Source organism: Macaca nemestrina, chromosome 10 (genome assembly GCF_043159975.1).
Source record: "Macaca nemestrina isolate mMacNem1 chromosome 10, mMacNem.hap1, whole genome shotgun sequence".
Lineage (NCBI taxonomy): Eukaryota > Metazoa > Chordata > Mammalia > Primates > Cercopithecidae > Macaca > Macaca nemestrina.
The window spans coordinates 76,693,230-76,714,002 of record NC_092134.1 but is presented as its reverse complement, the minus strand read 5'-3'; the positions used below and the strand labels follow the sequence as shown (position 1 = coordinate 76,714,002).

The following is a 20,773-nucleotide window of genomic DNA, read 5'->3' as shown; positions in this document are numbered from 1 at the left end:
AACTCCTCAGAGGACACAGAAGCCCCAGTGTGCATTCAGAAAGATTGGAGTTCAGTGAAGGGGCTGATTACTAGATACAGAAGAATCAGGATCTGCTAACAGTTAACATCTGGGAAAGTGGAAATGAGAAACTAATTTTTTTTGAGACAGTGTCTCACTCTGTCACCCAGGCTAGAGTGCAGTGGTGATCTCAGTGATTACTCAGTGATTCTATTTTTTGTAGATGCAGGGTTTTGCCATGTTTCCCAGGCTGGTGTCAAATTCCTGGGCTAAAGTGATCCACCTGCCTTGACCTCCCAGTGTTGGGATTACAGGTGTGAGCCATCCTGCCTGGTCAGAAATGAGAAACTTTATAGTCAGGTTGTATTTCCTAGTTAGGAAGGTCCTAACAGCCTAGTAACTTTTTTTTTTTTGAGACATAGTCTCACTGTGTCGCCCAGGCTGGAGTGCAGTGGCGCGATCTCGATCTCGGCTCACTGCAAGCTCTGCCTGCCGGGTTGACGCCATTCTCCTGCCTCAGCCTCCCGAGTAGCTGGGACTACAGGTGCCTGCCACCACACCCAGCTTATTTTTTTGTATTTTTAGTGGAGACGGGGTTTCACTGTATTAGCCAGGATGGTCTCGATCTCCTGACCTCGTGATCCGCCCCTCCTTGGTCTCCCAAAGTGCTGGGATTACAGGTGTGAGCCACTGCGCCTGGCCAGTGACTTGTTAAAAGAGGTATAAAGTCTGAGATTTTAAGTGGGAAATCTGTGGCACTAAATCTTATCAAATGAGGGAGGCCTTAGGAGTAATTAACAAATTATTAGAACCTTTACAAGTTTTTTGTTTTGGGGGGGGCGGGGAAGAGACCAGTCATTGACTGAGTTCATCCAACAAGAAGCCATAACTTTATTTATGATAGAAACAGTACAAATTTCAAACCAAGCTGCAGTTACTCCTTTGAGACACCAAAAAAAGTTGCTTTCAGATGGTTACATTGTTAATTCCTGTAAGAGAGAAAAGATAATTAGCGGTTCTTATAGGCAAATCAGGAGAACTCAGGTCACTAAAACCTACGGCAACTCAGAAGAGGCTCTGGAATGAGGTTCCCTAATTGGCTGATATTTAGCAGACAAAATAAAGTCACTCGTAATTGGTCAGGGCAGAGGGAGTCAAGGAACAAAGGCTTGAACACTTACCATAATCGCATTTACAATATCATTACTGTTGTTCTTCAGGGCTCGGACTGCCTTTGCTCTCGACACATTTGCTTGTGACATGACCAATTCTATGTCCTTAACTTCTACACCTGTTTCATCGACCTAAGAGAGGAGAGGGAAAAAGCAGTAAATTAAAGGCAAAAACAATTTCAGCAGTTCTTTGGAGTCTCCTCAATCTAGTTTTTAATATAGCTCACCAACACGAACACATTGCTATATGGCGACAGTTAACATATGAAAGATTTCCTAGTATACCTCTTCCTCTTCACTCTCCTCTTGTACGGTTGGAGTCTGTGTGTTTTCTTGAATGTTTGAGACAGCTTCACCTTGAACTTTGAATTTCTCAGCAGCTGCTAGTTGTGCTTGCTGGGATAAATCTTCGATCTACAGGGTAGAGAATACAGATTCATGTGAGTAGATCAGCAGTCTTTGAAAAATAAATCATATAGTTTCACAACTCTCTGTAAACCCACTTCAGGTAACTTATTGTACGGCTTTAAACTGCTTGCCCTTACTCGCAGTAGAAAGAGTAGTTTTTAGGTTTAGAGCAGTGGTTCTCAACTAGGGGGTAGTTATGTGTCCCAGGAGATATATGGCAATGGAGTTTTTGGGTAATCAAAACTGGATGTAATGCTGCTAAGCATCCATAATTAACAGGATAGCCCTTCCATAACAGAGAACTACCAGAGGCAAAATGTCAGCAGTGCTGAGGTTGAGAAACCCTGGTCTAGAACAATGCCCAAGAAAAGTTTACTCACCTTGGCTTCCCCAAAAACTATGTAAGTATCTGAAGCAGGGCTCTTGTAGACATCTGGTTTTGTGATGACAAAGAGGATATTCTTAGATTTCCGGATAGTGACTCTAGTAACTCCTGTAACCTGTCGAAGACCCAGTTTGGACATAGCCTAAAGAAGAGAAAATAGTATAAGGTTTGCAACCTCTTTAGAAGCAGCCTAAAGAAGCAAGGAACATAATACAACATCCAAAGCAAAGCTTTTCCCCAGGCTGAGAAAAGTTCATACAAGAATAGAGAATGGGGCCGGGCGCGGTGGCTCAAGTCTGTAATTCCAGCACTTTGGGAGGCTGAGACGGGCAGATCACGAGGTCAGGAGATCGAGACCAGCCTGGCTAACACGGTGAAATCCCGTCTCTACTAAAAATGCAAAAAAAAATTAGCCAGGTGAGGTGGCGGGCGCCTGTAATCCCAGCTACTTGGGAGGCTGAGGCAGGAGAATGGCGTGAACCCGGGAGGCAGAGCTTGCAGTGAGCTGAGATCCGGCCACTGCACTCCAGCCTGGGCGATAGAGTGAGACTCCGTTGCAAAAAAAAAAAAAGAGAATGGGTTTTCTGCCATAGTAACTTCTGCTACTTTATTTTTTAATTTTTGGAGACAGGTCTTGCTCTGTCGCCCAGGCTGGAGTGCAGGAGTGCAATCTCGGCTCAATGTAACCTCCGCCTCCCAGGTTCAAGCAACTGCCGTGCCTCAACCACCTTTGTAGCTGGGACTACAGGAGCGTACCACCATGCCCTGCTATTTTTTTTTTTGGTATTTTTAGCAGACGGGTTTCGCCATGTTGGCCAGGCTGGTCTTGAACTCTTGACCTCAAGTGATCCACTCGCCCTGGCCTTCCAGAGTGCTGGGATTACAAGTGTGAGCCACCAATCCAGCTACTTCTGCTACTTTAAACAGGATTCTACCACTACTAAGAATTGGGTTCAGTGTATACTGCTTGGGTGATGGGTGCACTAAAATCTCAAAAATCAACACTAAAGTACTTACTCGTGTAACCAAAATACCACCTGTTCCCCAAAAACCTATGGAAATAAAGAGTTCCACTCTGTATAAAGGTGCTTCATTAGATCCTGAAATCCTTTTCAAATCTTACCTTCCGTGCCTTCTTTTCACTCCGACTCTGTTTTGCTTTACTGACTGGTTCTTCATCAATTTCAGCTGCTGCCGCCAGCTAAGAAGATAAAACAGGTTATTAGTTAACCAGAATCCAAGATCTGGATAGCACAATTTCCTTGTGGGTTTTCCTTTATGAAGGTTCACAGTTCCAAATACAAAAGTTGCCCTGATCAACCCTGCTTCCTTGACCCAATACCAGTTAGTAAGAGAATACCCACCTGGGCTTGTTGTGTGGTTGCCTGGGTGGAATCCTGTTCTTCAAGCTCTGGTACTGATTCATCACTGTCAGATTCTGTTCCAGACCCTAAAATGAGAAACAACTTTTACTGCTTTATAGTAGAAATTATAAGAGAAGGTACTTCACTACATCCTGCCTGGACTACAGGTCAATGCTTCATGCAAGACCTAAGAATGTTAAATGTAAACCAACTGGCTTGTGTGAGGCCAGCTTGATAGCCCCTAACTTAGTCACTAACTAGTGGGTACACATCTAGTAAAGACCCAGCCCTAACCCCAGAAATGAAAAGTAATCACTAGAAATAGCTGAGCAGTTTAACATACTGTAACTGCTTTCTTTCCCTCAAGGTCTTTGTTTCTTGGCACAGGCAAATAATGACCCCTATGACTGACTCTAAATTTTACCCAACAGTCCAATTATCCCTGTAAAATTCTGTCAGAAGGTGCCCCCAGATACACTTAAGTGAAAAAAACAAAATCACACCATGGAGGCACAATAGGTAGGTTGGATTTCCCCTCAACTTTTTTTTTTTTTTTTTTTTTTTTGAGACGGAGTCTCACTCTGTCACCCAGGCTGGAGTGCAGTGGCGCCATCTTGGCTCACTGCAAGCTCTGCCTCCCAGGCTCACGCCATTCTCCTGCCTCAGCCTCCCCAGTAGCTGGGACTACAGGCGCCCATCACCACGCCCGGCTAATTTTTTGTATTGTTTTTTTTAGTAGAGACGGGGTTTTACCATGTTAGCCAGAATGGTCTTGATCTCATGACCTTGTGATCCGCCCGCCTCGGCCTCCCAGAGTGCTGGGATTACAGGCGTGAGCCACCAAGCCCGGCCTTTTTTTGTATTTTTGGTAGAGACAGGGTTTCACTGTGTTAGCCAGGATGGTCTCCATCTCCTGACCTTGTGATCCGCCCGCCTTGGCCTTCCAAAGTGCTGGGATTACAGGCCTGAGCCACCATGCCCGGCCATTCCCTCAACTTTTAAATGGGGTTGGAGCAAGTCAAAAGCAGTCACATGCACATATTCAGCCTCATTTTCAAACCATTCACCCCAGCAATGTAATCTAATCAATATAGTTAGAAGATTCTCAATGATGTTGACCTGTATCTCTTAATTTTTCCAAACATAATTCACATAAATTTATTTCAATTCAAAGGCCAAGCATCAGTAAAGACTACTGAGGAAAAAAAGCATATACCTGCACCATTTTCAGGCTAGGAAAAACAGGTTTCTACATTTTTATGAGAAGGAAGTCCCTGGGCACCTGGTCATTACTAAGTCTAAGAATTGAAAAAGAAATACAAATAGTTCAATTCTCCAATGTTTTAGCAAATCTCAGGCCCAGGGACAAGGTTAGTTAGTGATGTGGTAGGGATTAGAGCAAATTAAAAGGTCTGGCAGGTCTTGGTTTTCAATGTCAGATCAATTAGGTAAAATAGATGGCATGGTAGGCTCAGGGTAGTCCGGGCCACATTGTACTGAATGATACACAATACGCTATATATCTATCTGAAGTGATGAAAACCAAGATTTTGTTTCATATTCCTAGAGCTTTTGCATTTAAAATGATCATTCTATGTTCTATGTCCAAACCCAAGCAGATTCACTGGAGAAAGCGGCGCATCACAGGGTTAGTATTGGTGGGTAGCCCCCAAGAGGGGTGTGGGCAACAGACACACCATGCACACGGCAAACCAAGGCAAATACCCTTGTTGTTCTTCATAACAGGCTGCTTGCCAGAGGGGGTTGGGACAGGGATTCCAGCAGCTTTGGGGGTGGGCATGTTGACGAGGACTGACTGGAAAGGCACTCCCCCAGAGATTGGTTCCGGGGGTATCAGAGGCGGCAGCTCATCCTCATCAGCAGGGGCTAGGGGTTTAGAGGGTGATTCCAACACCAGCCCAGGAGAGGACAGCAAAAATTGCTGTTTGGGAGGCAGAGTGGGAACTGGGGAGGGAGCAAGAGGCAGAGAGACTGGTGGGGTGGGTGGTGGAGAGACAGATGCTGATTCAGGTTTAGGAAGGACCTTCTCAGAGGCAGCTGCTGTTAGAGGGGTGGATGCCTTAGACTCAGGAGGAGCCAAGGGGCCCTTTGGGGAATGAGAAGCATCTTTGCCTTTTGATGTCTTTGAAGAGCATTTCTGAGCAGGGAGTAGAGGGGCTGGAGCCACTGTGGAAAGGGGTCCTTTAGAACCATTGTTAGCTGAGGGATCTGGACACATAGGAGGTGAAGTAGCAGAACTCTTTTTGGTCTGTGGACCTTTCCGAGTGGGAGCTGTGATGACTGGCGTACTTTCTGGACCTGGGGCAACAAGTACTTCTTTGAGAGCTGTGGGGCCTTTCTTTGCTGGAAGCCCTTTAGATGCTTGAGGAACAGTGGCCCCCATTTTACATGTGACAGAAACTGGGGAGGCAGGGAAGTCTTTGAGGGAGGAAGGAGTCACAGGTGGGGAAGTGGGGGTCCCTTTGGGGGCTGGAGTTGCTGGGCCCTTTTTGGGGGATGGAGGAGTCACAGCTGGAGGAGTAGGGGCCTCTTTGGGAGATGGGGCCCCTTTGTAAGAGGAAGGAGTCACTGCTGGGGGACTGGAGGCCTCTTTGGAGGATGGGGTAGCCGGGGCTTCTTTGGGGGCTGGAATTGCTGGGCTCTTTTTGGGGGAGGGAAGAGTCATAGCTGGGGGAATGAGGGCCTCTTTGGGGGCTAGAGTTGCTGGGGTATTTTTAGAGAGAGGAGTCGCTATTTGGGCAATGGGGTCCCTTCTGGAGGATGGGGTAGCTGGGACCTCTTTGGGGGAAGAAGGAATCACAGCTGGCAGAATGGGGGCCCCCATGGGGGCTGGAGTTGCCAGGGCCTTTTTGGGAGAGGAAGAAGTGGGAGCTTGTTTGGGGACTGAGGGCTCCTTGGGGGAAGGAGGAGTCACTGCTGGGAGGGTGGGATCCCCTTTGGAGGATGGGGTAGCTGGGCCTCCTTTGGGGGCTGAAGTTGCTGGGGCCTTTTTGAGGGAGACAGGAGTCACTGCTAGGGGAGTGGTATCGCCTTTGGATGGGGTGGCTGGGCCTTCTCTGGTGACTGGAGTTGCTGGAGCCTTTTTGGGGGAGAGAGGAATCACTGCTGGGGAAGTGGGGTCCCCTTTGGGAGATGGGATAGCTGGTCCTCTTTTAGGGGAGGGAGGAGTCACAGCTGGACCTCCTTTGTGGGAGGGAGTTGCAGCTGGGGGAGTGGGGTCCTCTTTGGAGGATGGGGTAGTTGGGCTTCCTTTAGAGGAGGGAGTTGTAGTTGGGAGAGTGGGGGTCCCTTTGGGGGAGGGAGGAGTTGCAGCTGGGGGAGTGGGGGCCCCTTTGGGGGGTGAGGTAGCTGGATCTCCTTTTGGAGAGGGAGAAATTACAACTGAAGGACTGGGGGCCTCTTTGTGGGGTGGGGCAGCTAGATTTCCTTTTGGGGAGGGAGGAGTTGCTGTTGGGGGAGTGGGGGCACCTCTGGGGGATGGGGTAGCTGAACCTCCTTTTGGGGAGGGAGGAGTCACAGCTAGGGGAGTGGGAGCCCCTTTGTGGGGTGGGATAGCTGGGCCTCCTTTTGGGGAGGGAGGAGTTGCAGCTGGGGGTGTGGGGGCCCCTTTGGAGGATGGGGTAGCTGGACCTCCTTTTGGGGAAGGAGTTGCAGCTGGGGGTGTGGGGGCCCCTTTTGGGGAAGGTGGAGTTGCAGCTGGGGGAGTGGGGGCCCGTTTGGGGGATGGGGTAGCTGGGCCTCCTTTTGGGGATGGGGTAGCTGGGCCTCCTTTTGGGGAGGGAGGGTTTGCAGCTGGGGGAGTGGGGGCCCCTTTGGGGGATGGGGTAGCTGGGCCTCCTTTTGGGGAGGGAGGGTTTGCAGCTGGGGGAGTGGGGGCCCCTTTGGGGGATGGGGTAGCTGCTGGACCTCCTTTGGGGGAGGGAGGAGTTGCAGCAGGGGGTGTGGGGGCCCCTTTGGGGGATGGGGTAGCTGGGCCTCCTCTGGGGGAGGGAGGAGTTGCAGCTGGGGGTTTGGGGGTCCCTTTGGGGGATGGGGTAGCTGGGCCTCCTTTGCGGGGAGGAGGAGTTGCAGCTAGGGGTGTGGGGGCCCCTTTGGGGGATGGGGTAGCTGGGCCTCCTCTGGGGGAGGGAGGAGTTGCAGCTGGGGGTGTGGGGGTCCCTTTGGGGGATGGGGTAGCTGGGGCCTTTTTGAGGGAGGAAGAAGTCCTGGATAGAGCGGGAGGAGCGGGAGCCTGTTTGGGTGCTGGGGTAGCTGGACCCTCTTTGGGGAAGGGCGGATTCACAACTGAAGGAGTGGAGGTCTCTTTGGGGGTTAGTGTTACTCTTTTGGGAGACAGAGTCACAGCTGAGGGAGCAGGGGCCCCTTTGGGGGATGGAGGAGTGGGAGAATGCTTCGTGGCGGGTGAGTCTTTAGAGTCTTGGAAAGAAAGACTATTCTCTGGAAGAAACAAAGCTTCAACTGGAGAAACAGGGGACGAGAGATTTCCAACAGGAGTATCAGGGCCAGCAGAACCCTTCTTGGTTGGAGGTCTTTTAGTCTGAGACACACTAACCCCTAAAGGAGATGGGGAGTCAGCTAGGTAAGTCAGAGATCCTTTGGAAGATGCAGTAGCAGAAGCACCAGAGTCCTCAGTTGGGCACTCTTTGGGAGAGGAAGCAACAGGTGCCAATGCTGAAGTATGAGAAATACCATCAACCTTTTTTGTACCTGGAGGAGTCCCAGCTGCGGGAAGAGAGGGTGAGGGCACAGACTTTGGGATTTCAGGGGCCAGCACTAAGGTAGCCAGAGGAGCAGAGGTATTCTGGGGGGATGGAGCCACAGGGCAATCTGAAGCTGTAGGAACCAAGGATAAAGTAGTAAAAGTGGAAGTACCTTCCTTAACTGGGTGGTTTTCAGGAGCTAAAGAGACAGTTCCTTCTAGAAAAGGGCTGGCTGTAGCTGTATAAGTTGAGGTACCTTTGGCAGTTGTGGGAGCCACCCCAGCAGGGTCAGCACTTTGCAAAGGAAATGCAGTCACTGTTGGGGTAATGAGAGAACTTTTGAGAAGCAGACCAGCAGAGTCTGGGTCTGCATAAGAATCTGTCTTGATTACAGAGGCCGAGGAGGAGTTAACACCCAGCGGGGAGGTCACAGTGCTGGTTGGCTTACCTATAGGGAGAGGGCCTTCAAGGCTTTTCTTTGCTACGGTGGTTTCAGGAGAAAGAGATATCTCTGGAGAAGAGGATGTACTTTGGAAAGAAGGGGAATTTTTACGAACTGTCTGGGCTAATGGTAACACAGTAGGGTCTTTCTTGGTGGTGAGTTCTGCTTGGGCTGGAGAGAAAGCAGCTCCGTCAGGAGAGGCAGGTGCAGTTTGGAGGTCTTTTTGTGTTGGAAATTTAACCAATACTGAACTGGGGAGATTTTTGAGGTCTTCAGGGTCTGGCAGAGGAGGAGAGACTGGTGTCCTCAGAGTGGTTGCTACTTGAGTAGAAGGCTCTTTGGGAGCCACAGGTGCCATAACCAAGGCAGCAGGGGAAGTTGGTTCTATATTACTTATGGGACCTGATGAAATTGGAGGAGAAACACAAGTAGCTACCTCAAAGGTAGTAGCTGCTGCATCAATTGTACAGGGGTTAGTCACCACAAGTGGGGTGGTTCCAACAGAAGAAACAGGCATTTGGGCCACTAAAGGATAATGATGAGTGGCATTAGGAGAGCTTTTGAGAATGAGAGAGGTCATAGGAGATAATGAAGAGGAGGTAGCTACATTTAAGGAGCCAGAAGGGCTGTAGGTTATGCTAGTGATGGTAGAGGGACCTTTGTCAACAGATGGCGCCACCACTGGAAAGGCAGCCACAGTAGCAGGAACTACCTCATTTCTGGAAGGAAGGGGAGGAATTACAGATCTCTGAGAAGGATAAGAGTCCCCAGTGGAAGAATGATCTATAGAAATGGTCTTCACTGTAGGGTCTGTCAAAGCACTGGGACTTGTTTGACCTAAAGGTTGGACAGAACCAAAAGAACTTTGATACAAAGGTGCAAGATGAGAGCCCAGATAAATGGGAAAATCTGGGGGGGTGTTGGGACCCACAGTCTTTTGAGAAGAGGTCACCACAGGAAGAGACTGAGTTGAAAGAGGTAAGGCAGCAGATGGACTAACAGGCCCCTTTAGGCTGAGGCTTCCTGGGTTTTGCGGAGAAGTTAGAGCTGAGGAAATGGTGGTATCTTTGACTTGAAGGGAAGTGATAGCTAGGGTAGTTGTGGGTGTTGTCTGAGGAAGGGAGGCCATTCCAGATTGAACAGAGGCCACGGGAGTCACACAGTGGTAAGGAACGGTATTGACTATACATGAAGGACTGGGGGTGCCTTTTGGATTAGGGACTACCTCAGAGGGAACTTTAATAAGATTAGTCTTTGGTTCTGAGGGAGCAATGGGAGCTGACAGTGATATCACTGACCCTGACTCAGCTACAGCCACTGAAGGAGGTGAAGAAGGAAGGTTAGGTGGAAAAGCAGAACTCTTCTGAACTGAGTGGGGAGCCAGGGCAACCAGAGCTAAGGGAGCTGAAGAGGAAGGCGTCCCTTTCAGAGTTGGAGCTATCATGGGAGAGGCCAGAGCTAAGGCAGCTGGGGAGATGGGAGGCCCTATTAGGTTTGGTAGGAAAGTTGGGGCTTCAGGGGCAGTTCCCAAAGGTAGGGCTGTTCCAGAGGATGACTGGGTAAAAGGAACTTCAAAAGGGGTCGAGGCAATAGTAGAGGGGGAAGGGAATGGGGCAGCCTGGTTAGCAGTTGACAGAGGGCACTGTTGTGGGGCAGGAGAGCAAGGAGGGGGGAGGGTTTGTCCAGGCTGGCCTAAGGCAGCAGTGACACTCAAGGCTGAAGACATAGGTAGCACAGCTGGAGAAAGGCAAAAGGAGATAAAGAAAGGGGGGGGGGGAGGAGAAAAAAGGTGAGTTATGCAGCCCAACTTGGTACAACATGCCTCCTAGGACACACTCGAGTTTAAAATCTGACAGTCTAAGTGACCACACAGGATTAGATAAAGGTGACACGCAACAACAACCTTCCCCAAACATTTTTCAGCAGTCAAGTGAGAAGACATTCCTCTCCTAATTTCTCACACTTCCCCAAGTTCTATCAAAGTAAACCAACTATTTTAGGGTGAGAACAGTCTAAGAGTAGCCTATCTCTAAATGGGGAGCACAGACACTTGGGAGGTTGGGAACAACATGCTTTCTACCCTTTCCCAGTTGTGCTCTCCCCTTACTTCTTAAAATGGAATGTATTCCCAAGTCTTTCTCACAGCCAACAGAATTACCACAAAGAACAGCTAGCTATGCTACTCTGTCCACCCAAATATCATGAACTAACGGAAAAAATACCAAAAACTGGAACAAAGAAGATAGTGAGCAGTGATGATGATGGGGAATCTGAAGTAAGAAAAAACAGGCTTTTATACTTTCAGGCTTCCACTAGGCTAGGAAAAATCTGAATACAAAAATACAAAAATTAGCTGAGCGTCGTGGCACGCACCTGTAATACCAGCTACTCAGGAGGCTGAGGCAGGAGAATTGTTTGAACCCAGGAGGCGGAGGTTGCAGTGAACCGAGATTGCACCACTGCACTCCAGCCTAGGCAATGGGGAGAAACTCCGTCTCAAAAAAAAAAAAAAAAAGAAAAGAAAAAAGAAAAAAGAAAAAAAAAAAAAAGTGAATTGGAGTGGCGAGAATACACTTGATCCCCACTCCTTAACTTGGAATTTAAGTATTTCATTATGTCAAAATACACCAATATTTGGCATGACAGTAAGACAGTATTTCTGGCATTCAGGAGGTAACACAGAATTGGATCAACAAATGCTCAATGCTTAGAAGGCAATGTTAAACGGGGGGAAAAAAAAGTCCGTGGTACCAAAATTCAAATTCAAAATTCACTGAACCAGTAATTTTGAAGTTCTTATGGCATGCTACCATGGAAAAGACAAGGTGGCTCAACCAGTTTTTCCTGTAGAGTGGGTAGGCCAAAGTCTAACGATTACAGGAAAACACTACCAAACATAATGAATCACAAAAACATGGAATGTATTTTCTTCTGACTGTACCTCAAATGGAATAAGGCCCCAAATACTTGCTTTGATACCATAACCAATTCCTTGAGCTTCCTACTTCATTCTAATAGACTGTCATTACAGACAAAATCCTGCGTATTTATCATTGGTACTTCCTTAATATAAGCCTACTATACAACTCAAACTATTCAGGAATACATTTAATAGCATTAAGGACTGTTTTAGAAGTAAATGCATTAGTTTTGAAGCTTGAATCAGATTTTTCTAAATTCATCTGAATTTTTCTTTTTTTTTTTTTTTTTGAGACTGAGTCTGGCTCTGTCGCCCAGGCTGGAGTGCAGTGGCCGCATCTCAGCTCACTGCAAGCTCCGCCTCCCGGGTTTACGCCATTCTCCTGCCTCAGCCTCCCGAGTAGCTGGGAACACAGGCGCCCGCCACCTCGCCCGGCTAGTTTTTTGTATTTTTTAGTAGAGACGGGGTTTCACCGTGTTAGCCAGGATGGTCTCGATCTCCTGACCTTGTGATCCGCCCGTCTCGGCCTCCCAAAGTGCTGGGATTACAGGCTTGAGCCACCGAGCCCGGCATTCATCTGAATTTCAAGTCTTCATATTTGTAAAATTAAGTTGTTCAATGACACAATCTCTAAAATCTCGTTTTGTACTGAAATCACAGAATCTTTAGAGAAGAGTACTTTATTTTTTCCCTTCCTTAAGCCCCTTGTACTTCAAGAATTTCATATTGTTTATACTCCAGCTCAGAACTCCCCATTCTTCCTAGCAGCTGTATTAATCCCTTCAGCTGCTAAAATCAAACAGGTGGGAAGCTTAATGCTTTCAACCTTAAGCAACTCTACTGTAACTCCAAAAAGGGAAAGGACTTGCCCTTAAATAACAAATGAAATAAAAAAAAATCATAAAAAGGTGAGAATGAAGATTACAGCCTGAAGAGTCCCTTCATTTAGCGCTGCACAACTGACTCAGAAAGGCTATCATTTTAAGAACTTTTCACTACCTCCTCCTAAGTTTTTTACAGAGATATGTTTTAACCGGAATTTAAAAATTAGCCTTCACAGTCACTACTTTCAACGTTGAGGATAAAAGGATTTATTTCAATCCTGGGTTTCACACAATGATGCAGGAACTATTCCAGCACACTAGAAATATCTCAGCACCACCAATCCATAAACAAGTTATACGACCTAGGAGGACTCTGGGGCCCAGCAAGACACACTTACCACCAGCACACATCTCATCCAGACATGTGATAAAGGCACAATGCCAAGCTCTGCCAACTAAAACCTTGATGCAACTTGCTGGCTGGAGCTTCACAAATGCTCCGGGCTCCTTGGCCTGTGTCATCTAGTTCCAATAGGTAAGAATCACCGAGCCCCTTCCCTGCTCAGTTTTCCTATGTGAGGTGGGGGGTTTCACAGGAGAGCTTCTTTAGAGGCAACAGGCATAACAGAAAGCAAGCTAGGGAACTTTTAACGTCCACGAATCTTAAAAACATTACTTTTACTCCAAATTCCTATAGAAGTAACTCCAGGATAGTAATTTTACGGTCTATCCTCCTCGGTAAAGCTGCAACTCCATCCTCTTACACAGTGTACTTCCTCTTGGTCATTTTGCCACCAAATGGCCTTAGGGTCAATTTTAATTAATGGCAAGGGGGGTAGGGGAACCTACCTGTCTCAGCCTGGGGCTGCGGCAACTCCTGCTCTGTAGCAGGGACGGTTTCTGTGGCTTCGCCGGGCATTTCTGAAGGAAGGGAATATAAAGGAGGCCTGAATGATTGGGATATATTCACTTGCCCAACCCAGAGACAAGTATTCTTAAAAACTCCGTGGAGGGCCGTTAGAAAAAAACCGTGAGGGTGTTCGGGGACAGCCTTCCCCAAAGCACCTGGGAATAAGAGGTAAATATGTGACCCTTACGCCTCTATCAAGGCCAGCAATTCCCAGTTGCATTCTCAACCCGAGGGAGAGGATCCAGGGCTGGCTCCCGATCATAGGCGACTTCAGACGCTACCGTGAACCCTCTCCACTCCTAATACTCACACTGGCTAGGCAGGGGCCTCCTGGACTACGTTTGTCGACTTTGGGGACCCAGGAGGGGAAAGACGGTGCTGTAAGTTCAACACTTGCTTGTCACAATGAGAACGGTGTTGGAGGTTCTAAGGCTGTGACCCCTGACCCTTTTCTGGATCCCTCAAAGCAGTTCCCAAAACAAGACGCACTTCTCTTCTGCCCTCAACACTGCAACTGCTTCCATCTCTGCAGGCTCGGATTCCGGGCCCGGCCCGCAGCCCTTCTATTCTGCTTTTGCCAGGACACCAACCGCAGACCCCATTTTGTCAGGAAGCCCAGGGGCGAGTAGGAACCCTGTGGCCCCGTAAAGCCTCCAACTCTCCTTAACTCTCAGTCCCCGGGGCAGCTTAGCCCGAAAGAAAGGCGGATGGCTGCGGATAGAGAGTAGCGGCACAGAAAGTACTTACTGTTCAGGGAACGCGGAACCAAGATGGCGGCAGAAAGAGAGCGAGCGAGAGCGTGACCCACGCCTGTTGCAGAAGGAAGCCTGGAGCAGAAGGGGTGGGACTAGGATCCGATTCCGGGTCAAGAGCTGCCGGCAGCCACTTCCTTTGACGAGTGGCCGTCAGGCCGTTCCCACGGTGGGGGTGGTGACAAGGACTAAATAAGGGTAAGAATTCAGAACAGGACTCGCAGGCCTAGCAGGAGCTCTCTGCGCGGAGCCACGCAGTCCTCAGAACGAAGCAGACTCCGCCCTCCAGTCCGCAAAGTGGCGACTGCGGTATTAAGGCGACCTAGCGATTTCTCAAATAGCTCGGGAAGATAAGACATTAAATAGCGAATGCTACAGAGACTGTATTCACAGCGTTGGAGGGTGGAAGTGACCTAGGCTAACCAATTATTTTTGGAACACATGATGTGAAAATTAACATTTAAAAGCTGCTGGACGCTCCCCCTACCAAAAAAACAAAACAAAACCCATTTTAAAACTTGACAGATGTGATGGGTCACATATAACTTCAGATTATAAATTTAATTCGATTTATTTTTCTTGTTCTGTTCAATGACTAGAGAGACTCAAACGATGTCACCATATGACAGCAACTCATGAGTGTTAAACTCTCCGTAAAACAATGTTAGCTGTACCCCACCTCAAAAAACAAACAAACAAACAAACAAAAAAAAACACTGCTTGTAACCAAATTCTGTAATTATGCTCCAACCTTGTATAGATAACGTAATCCAGCTAAAAACTTCTCTGTCTGCCTAAGTAAATGAAATCTTAACTTCCCTACTTCTGAAGGCTGACCTCCATTCTTTGGAGTTGGTTTTTTGGTTGGTCTACCCTCACACTGCCCTTGAATAAATTCTTTAAACAGATTCTGGCCCTTTTGATTGTTTTAGGTTCACGACGGTTTAGGCTAATGTTGAAATTATAAAGCTGCAGATTCTCCTTTCCAGAAAAAAGAACATAGGCACGTATACAATTCCTTTGCTTGCTATTTTGGGCACTTCTTGGATTTTTTTTTTTTTTTTTTTTTTTTTGAGAGAGTCGCTCTGTCAGCCAGGCTGGAGTGCAGTGGCATGATCTCAGTTCACTGCAATCTCCATCTCTTGGGCTCAAGTAATTGTCCCGCCTCAGCCGCCTGAGTAGCTGGGATTACAGGTGTTTGCCACCATGCCCAGCTAATTTTTGTTTGTTTTTTTTTTTTTTTTTTTTTTTTTTTTTTTTTTTTTTTGAGACGGAGTCTCGCTCTGTCACCCAGGCTGGAGTGCAGTGGCCGGATCTCAGCTCACTGCAAGCTCCGCCTCCCGGGTTCACGCCATTCTCCTGCCTCGGCCTCCCGAGTAGCTGGGACTACAGGCGTCCGCCACCTCGCCCGGCTAGTTTTTTGTATTTTTTAGTAGAGACGGGGTTTCACCATGTTAACCAGGATGGTCTCGATCTCCTGACCTCGTGATCCGCCCGCCTCGGCCTCCCAAAGTGCTGGGATTACAGGCTTGAGCCACCGCGCCCGGCCTAATTTTTGTATTTTTAGTAGTGACAGGGTTTCACCATGTCGGCCAGGCTGGTCTTGAACTCCTGACCTCAGGTAATCCGCCTGCCTCGGCCTCCCAAAGTCCTGGGATTATAGGCGTGAGCCACTGTGCCTGACCTGTTTTGTGTTTGAGACAGTCTCGCTCTTATTGCCCAGGCTGGGGTGCAAAGGCGGGATCTCTGCTCACTGCAACCTCTCCATCCCGGGTTCAAGCGATTCTCCTGCCTCAGCCTCCTGGGTACCTGGGATTACAGGCATGCGCCACCATGCCAGGGTAATTTTTTTTGTATTTTTAGTAGAGACGGGGTTTCTCCATGTCGGCCAGGCTGGTCTGCTCCTGACTTCAGGTGATCCGCCTGCTTCGGCCTCCCAAAGTGCTTGGATTACACGCGTGAGCTACCGCCCCCAGCACTTCTTGGATATTTTAAACTTATTCATTCTAGGTGTCTGGGACCCCACCTTAAACCATGCTATGTACAACTGTATTTTTGAAAAGTAGAATGTAAAATCAGTGTTGTGTTAATGAAAAGGCTCCCATTTCTTTCCATAGCCCTACAAAAGAACTCAACAAATATGTGCTGTACCTGAATTAGCTAAACCAGTCAACGCTATTTTATTTTTTTTTTTGAGGCAGAGTCTCGCTCTGTCACCCAGGCTGGAGTGCAGTGGTGTGATCTCGGTTTACTGCAATCTCCGCCTCCCGGGTTCAAGCGATTCTCTTGTCTCAACCTCGGAGTAGCTGGGATTATAGGTACGCGCCACACCGCCCGGACTCCTGACCTTAAGTTATCCGCCTGCCTCAGCCTCCCAAAGTGCTGGGATTACAGGTGTGAGCCACTGTGCCTGGCCTGATTTAATAGCTTTAAGATGACTGTGGCCGCCTTTTTTTTTTTTTTTTGAGATGGGGTCTCGCTCTGTCACCCAGTCTGGAGTGCAGTGGCGTGATCTCAGCTTACTGCAACCTCCACCTCCCGGGTTCTGGCAATTCTGCCACAAAAATTCTCCTGTTTCACCGTGTTGCCCCGGCTGGTCTCTAACTCCTGAGCTCAGGCAATCCACCCGCCTTGGCCTCCCATAGTGCTAGGATTACAGGCGTGAGCCACGGCACCTGGTGTGGCCGCCTTTTAAGGGAAGCAGTGAAAATTTAAAATGCTTTGAAAGCTACTTTAACATTTCTGAAATCCTTAGTGTAGTGAAATGAGGATTAGGATTGGTGAATTAGAATAAAGTGAGATAGTAGGGTTTACCAGGAATGGGAAATTCTGAAATCCTCCTCAAATAGGAGAGGCAATATTGTGGAGTCATTACAGACAGACTCTGAAATAAGACTCCTTTGTTTGAATCTATTAGGTCAGTTTAGGCAATTAAACTATATGTATATTCATCTCAGTTTCCTGATCTGTAAAATGGGAAAAATCGTAGCTACTTGATAGGATTATTAGGAAGATTAAATTAGTCTATGTATACACACACACTCTCACACTCTAATTGGAAGGAAAAAGAAGCAGTCTTATCGCATAAAATTATCACATGTAATCTTTATATAAAACTTAAAAAGTTTGTTACTATTAAATTGTAGATATAATCAGTTTCTACCTAATAAATACATGATCTGGAAGATTTTCAATGCAGTCCTTTAGTCCATTTACCTTCAGAAGGACCAGAAATAACCAATCTCCTTAGACAAAACTACATATTGACAATTTTTCTTTCTTCCCCAGCAAGCCCACTTACTTTTTCCTCTCTCTGTGGTAATGAATAGCCAAGAAAGAATGTATTTTTTTCTTTTCCTTTTTTTGAGGTAGGGTCTGGCTCTGTTGCTCAGGCTGGAGTACAGTGGGGTGATTATGGCTCACTGCAGCCTCCGCCTCCTGGGCTTAAACGATTCTCCCACCTCAGTCTCCCGAGTAGCTGGGACTATAGGTGCACACCACCACGCCCGGTTAATTTTTGTATTTTTTGTAGAGACAGGGTTTTGCCATGTTGCCCAGGCTGGTCTTGAACTCCTGGCCTCAAGTGATCTGCTCACTCGGCCTCCTAAAGTGCTGGGATTACAGGTGTGAGCCACTATGCCCAGCTAGTGTTTGTCAAGTTGGCAATTTTGAAGATAGAAGCCGTTTCTGTGACTCTTTTGTTTCTACAGTTCTAATATGTTACTGAATCGGCAAATCAAGAAAAGGGGAAGTCAATAGTCTTTGGGTATATTTTTGCTGTCTTTAAGAACTAAACATTGGCTGGGTGCCATGACTCACACCTGTAATCTCAACAGTTTGGGAGGCCAATGCAGGTGGACTGCTTAACCCAGGAATTAGAGACCAGCCTGGGTAAGATGGCAAGACCCCGTCTCCACAACAAAATAAAACATAAGCCTGGCAAGGTGGCGCATACCTGTAGTCCCAGCTACTCTAGAAGCTGAGGCATGAGGATCCCTTGAGCCCAGGAGTTAAGACACTTTAATGCTAGACATACTTATAAAACGATAATGAAAGCTTAAAATGTCTCTTTTTGAGGCCGGGCGCAGTGGCTCACGCTTGTAATCCCAGCACTTTGGGAGGCTGAGGCGGGCGGATCATGAGGTCAGGAGATGGAGACCATCCTGGCTAACACGGTGAAACCCCGTCTCTACTAAAAATACAAAAAATTGGCCGGGCGTGATGGCATGCGCCTGTAGTCCCAGCTACTCAGGAGGCTGAGACAGGAGAATGGCGTGAACCCGGGAGGCGGAGCTTGCAGTAAGCTGAGATGGTGCCACTGCACTCTAGCCAGGGCTGCAGAGTGAGACTCCGTCTCAAAAAAAAAAAAAAAAAAAAGTCGTCTGTTTTTAAAAGCATACCAATCTTTCCATTGTCCTGAGTTCTTTTTTTTTTTTTTTTTTTTTTGAGACGGAGTCTCGCTGTGTCGCCCAGGCTGGAGTGCAGTGGCGCGATCTTGGCTCACTGCAAGCTCCGCCTCCCGGGTTCACGCCATTCTCCCGCCTCAGCCTCCGAGTAGCTGGGACTACAGGCGCCCGCCACAACGCCCGGCTAGTTTTTTGTATTTTTAGTAGAGACGGGGTTTCACCATGTTAGCCAGGATGGTCTCGATCTCCTGACCTCGTGATCCACCCGCCTCGGCCTCCCAAAGTGCTGGGATTACAGGCTTGAGCCACCACACCCGGCCCTGAGTTCTTTACTGATTAGTTCTGGACTAATGAGTCTCTAGTGATTTTGTATTCAGGAATTTTAATCGACCCACTGTTTCTAGAACCTGAAGACTTAATAACCTATAGTACTTAATAACCATATTAAGTACTTAATAAGACTTAATAACCATAAGCTCAAATAATGAGGAATTTTTGGGCCAGGCAAGGTGGTTCATGCCTAGGAGGCCAAGGTGGTGGATTGCCCGAGCTCAGGAGTTCGACACCAGCCTGGGCAACATGGTGAAAACCTGTTTCTACTAAAAATACAAAAAATTAACCGGGTGTGGCGGTGTGCGCCTGTAGTCCCAGCTGCTTGGGAAGCTGAGGCAGGAGAATCGCTTGAACCCGGGAGGCGGAGGTTGCAGGGAGGCGGATTGCCCGACTGCACTCCAGCCTGGATGACAGAGTGAGACTCTGGCTCAAAAACAAACAAACAAACAAAAAACCAAACAAATAATGAGGAATTTCTTTTTTTTGAGATGGAGTTTCACTCTTATTGCCCAGGCTGGAGTGCAATGGTGCAATCTTGGCTCACTGCAACTTCTGCCTCCCAGGTTCCAGTGATTCTCCTGCCTCAGCCTCCCAAGTAGCTGGGATTACAGGCGTGCATCACCAGGTCTGTATTTTTAGTAGTTTCACCATGCTGGTCAGGCTGGTCTGAAATTCCTGACCTCAAGTGATCTACCTGCCTCGGCCTCCCAAAGTGCTGAGATTACATGTGTGAGCCACGGCACGTGGCAGGAATTTTTTTTTTTTTTGAGACGGAGTCTTGCTGTGTGGCCCAGGCTGGAGTGCAGTGGCCGGATCTCAGCTCACTGCAAGCTCCGCCTCCCGGGTTTATGCCATTCTCCTGCCTCAGCCTCCCAAGTAGCTGGGACTACAGGCGCCCACCACCTCGCCTGGCTAGTTTTTTGTATTTGTTAGTAGAAACGGGGTTTCACCGTGTTAGCCAGGATGGTCTCAATCTCCTGACCTCGTGATCCGCCCGTCTTGGCCTCCCAAAGTGCTGGGATTACAGGCTTGAGCCACCGCGCCCGGCCCCGGAATTTTCTTAAAATATAGGTCAAGGAATCAATGTGAGTCTGTTTCATATAAGCCAGAAGATAAAAAAAGACTTGATTGTAGCAGAAACAATGTTAAAGGAAATGCAAAGGAAGGAAAATTTTCTTTTTTTTTTCTCTTTGTTTTTGAGACGGAGTCTTGCTGTGTCGCCCCTGGAGTGCAGTGGCTGGATCTCAGCTCACTGCAAGCTCCGCCTCCCGGGTTTACGCCATTCTCCTGCCTCAGCCTCCCGAGTAGCTGGGACTATAGGCGCCCGCCGCCGCGCCCGGCTGGTTTTTTGTATTTTTTAGTAGCAACGGGGTTTCACCATGTTAGCCGGGATGGGCTCAATCTCCTGAGCTCGTGATCTGCCCGTCTCGGCCTCCCAAAGTGCCGGGATTACAGGCTTGAGCCACCGCGCCCAGCCGGGGGAAAATTTTCATTGTCATTAAAAGCACCAGCCTGACAGCTTGCTTCTCAATGTTTGTCAGAAGACAGAATATAAACTCGAATGACTGTTTTGTTTAGATTGGTTGTAAAACAGGGCAAGAGAAATCTGACACATTAGAACCTATCTCACAAAATCAAACTTTAAAAATTGAAGTACCTAGATATATAAAAAGTCCCAAGTGTTTTCACAAGTGTAATAGCTTTTATTTATTTTATTTTATTTTGAGACGGAGTCTCGCTCTGTCGCCCAGGCTGGAGTGCAGTGGCGCGATCTCAGCTCACTGCAAGCTCCGCCTCCCGGGTTCACGCCATTCTCCTGCCTCAGCCTCCCGAGTAGCTGGGACTACAGGCGCTGCCACCACGCCCGGCTAGTTTTTTGTATTTTTAGTAGAGACGGGGTTTCACCGTGTTAGCCAGGATGGTCTCGATCTCCTGACCTCGTGATCCGCCCGCCTCGGCCTCCCAAAGTGCTGGGATTACAGGCGTGAGCCACCGCGCCCGGCCTATTTTATAATTTTTATTTACGTTGCCCAGGATGGAGTGCAGTGGCGTGATCTCGGCTCAGTGTAACCTCCACCGGGTTCAAGCGATTCTCCTGCCTCAGCCTCCCTAGTAGCTGGGATTACAGGTGCCTGT

The 20,773-nt window shown here is 48.0% G+C and overlaps 1 protein-coding gene across 8 annotated transcripts; it reads right to left on the bottom strand.

The window, feature by feature from the left end:
• Nucleotides 1–863: 863 nt before the first annotated feature.
• LOC105474128 (nascent polypeptide associated complex subunit alpha) lies at nucleotides 864–14,768 on the bottom strand. 8 transcript variants are annotated; one of them, XM_011728541.3, is made up of 10 exons: nucleotides 13,894–14,766; nucleotides 13,086–13,157; nucleotides 8,499–10,229; nucleotides 5,055–8,366; nucleotides 3,330–3,415; nucleotides 3,089–3,166; nucleotides 1,961–2,107; nucleotides 1,458–1,586; nucleotides 1,182–1,304; nucleotides 864–989 (listed from the first exon to the last, which is right to left on the bottom strand). In XM_011728541.3, the coding sequence occupies exons 2-10, from the start codon at nucleotides 13,153–13,155 to the stop codon at nucleotides 975–977; spliced, it is 5,691 nt and encodes a 1,896-aa protein (XP_011726843.2). In that variant the 5' UTR covers nucleotides 13,156–13,157; nucleotides 13,894–14,766; the 3' UTR covers nucleotides 864–974. The 8 variants fall into 8 exon arrangements, with proteins under 8 accessions (XP_011726843.2, XP_011726844.2, XP_011726840.2 ...); XM_011728542.3 differs by having other exon boundaries at nucleotides 5,055–5,216; nucleotides 13,894–14,281; XM_011728538.3 differs by having other exon boundaries at nucleotides 5,055–10,229; nucleotides 13,894–14,768.
• Nucleotides 14,769–20,773: the final 6,005 nt, after the last annotated feature.

What these genes read in the sequence shown, in the direction of transcription:
- LOC105474128 (XM_011728538.3), bottom strand. Translation starts at nt 13,155, where the DNA reads ATGCCCGGCGAAGCCACAGAAACCGTCCCTGCTACAGAGCAGGAGTTG. An exon ending in GCAGCCCCAGGCTGAGACAG is followed by an intron (nt 10,230 to 13,085) that starts GTAGGTTCCCCT and finishes GCCTTTCTCCAG; the next exon opens with CTGTGCTACCTATGTCTTCA. An exon ending in TAGTTTTTGGGGAAGCCAAG is followed by an intron (nt 1,587 to 1,960) that starts GTGAGTAAACTT and finishes TCTACCCTGTAG; the next exon opens with ATCGAAGATTTATCCCAGCA.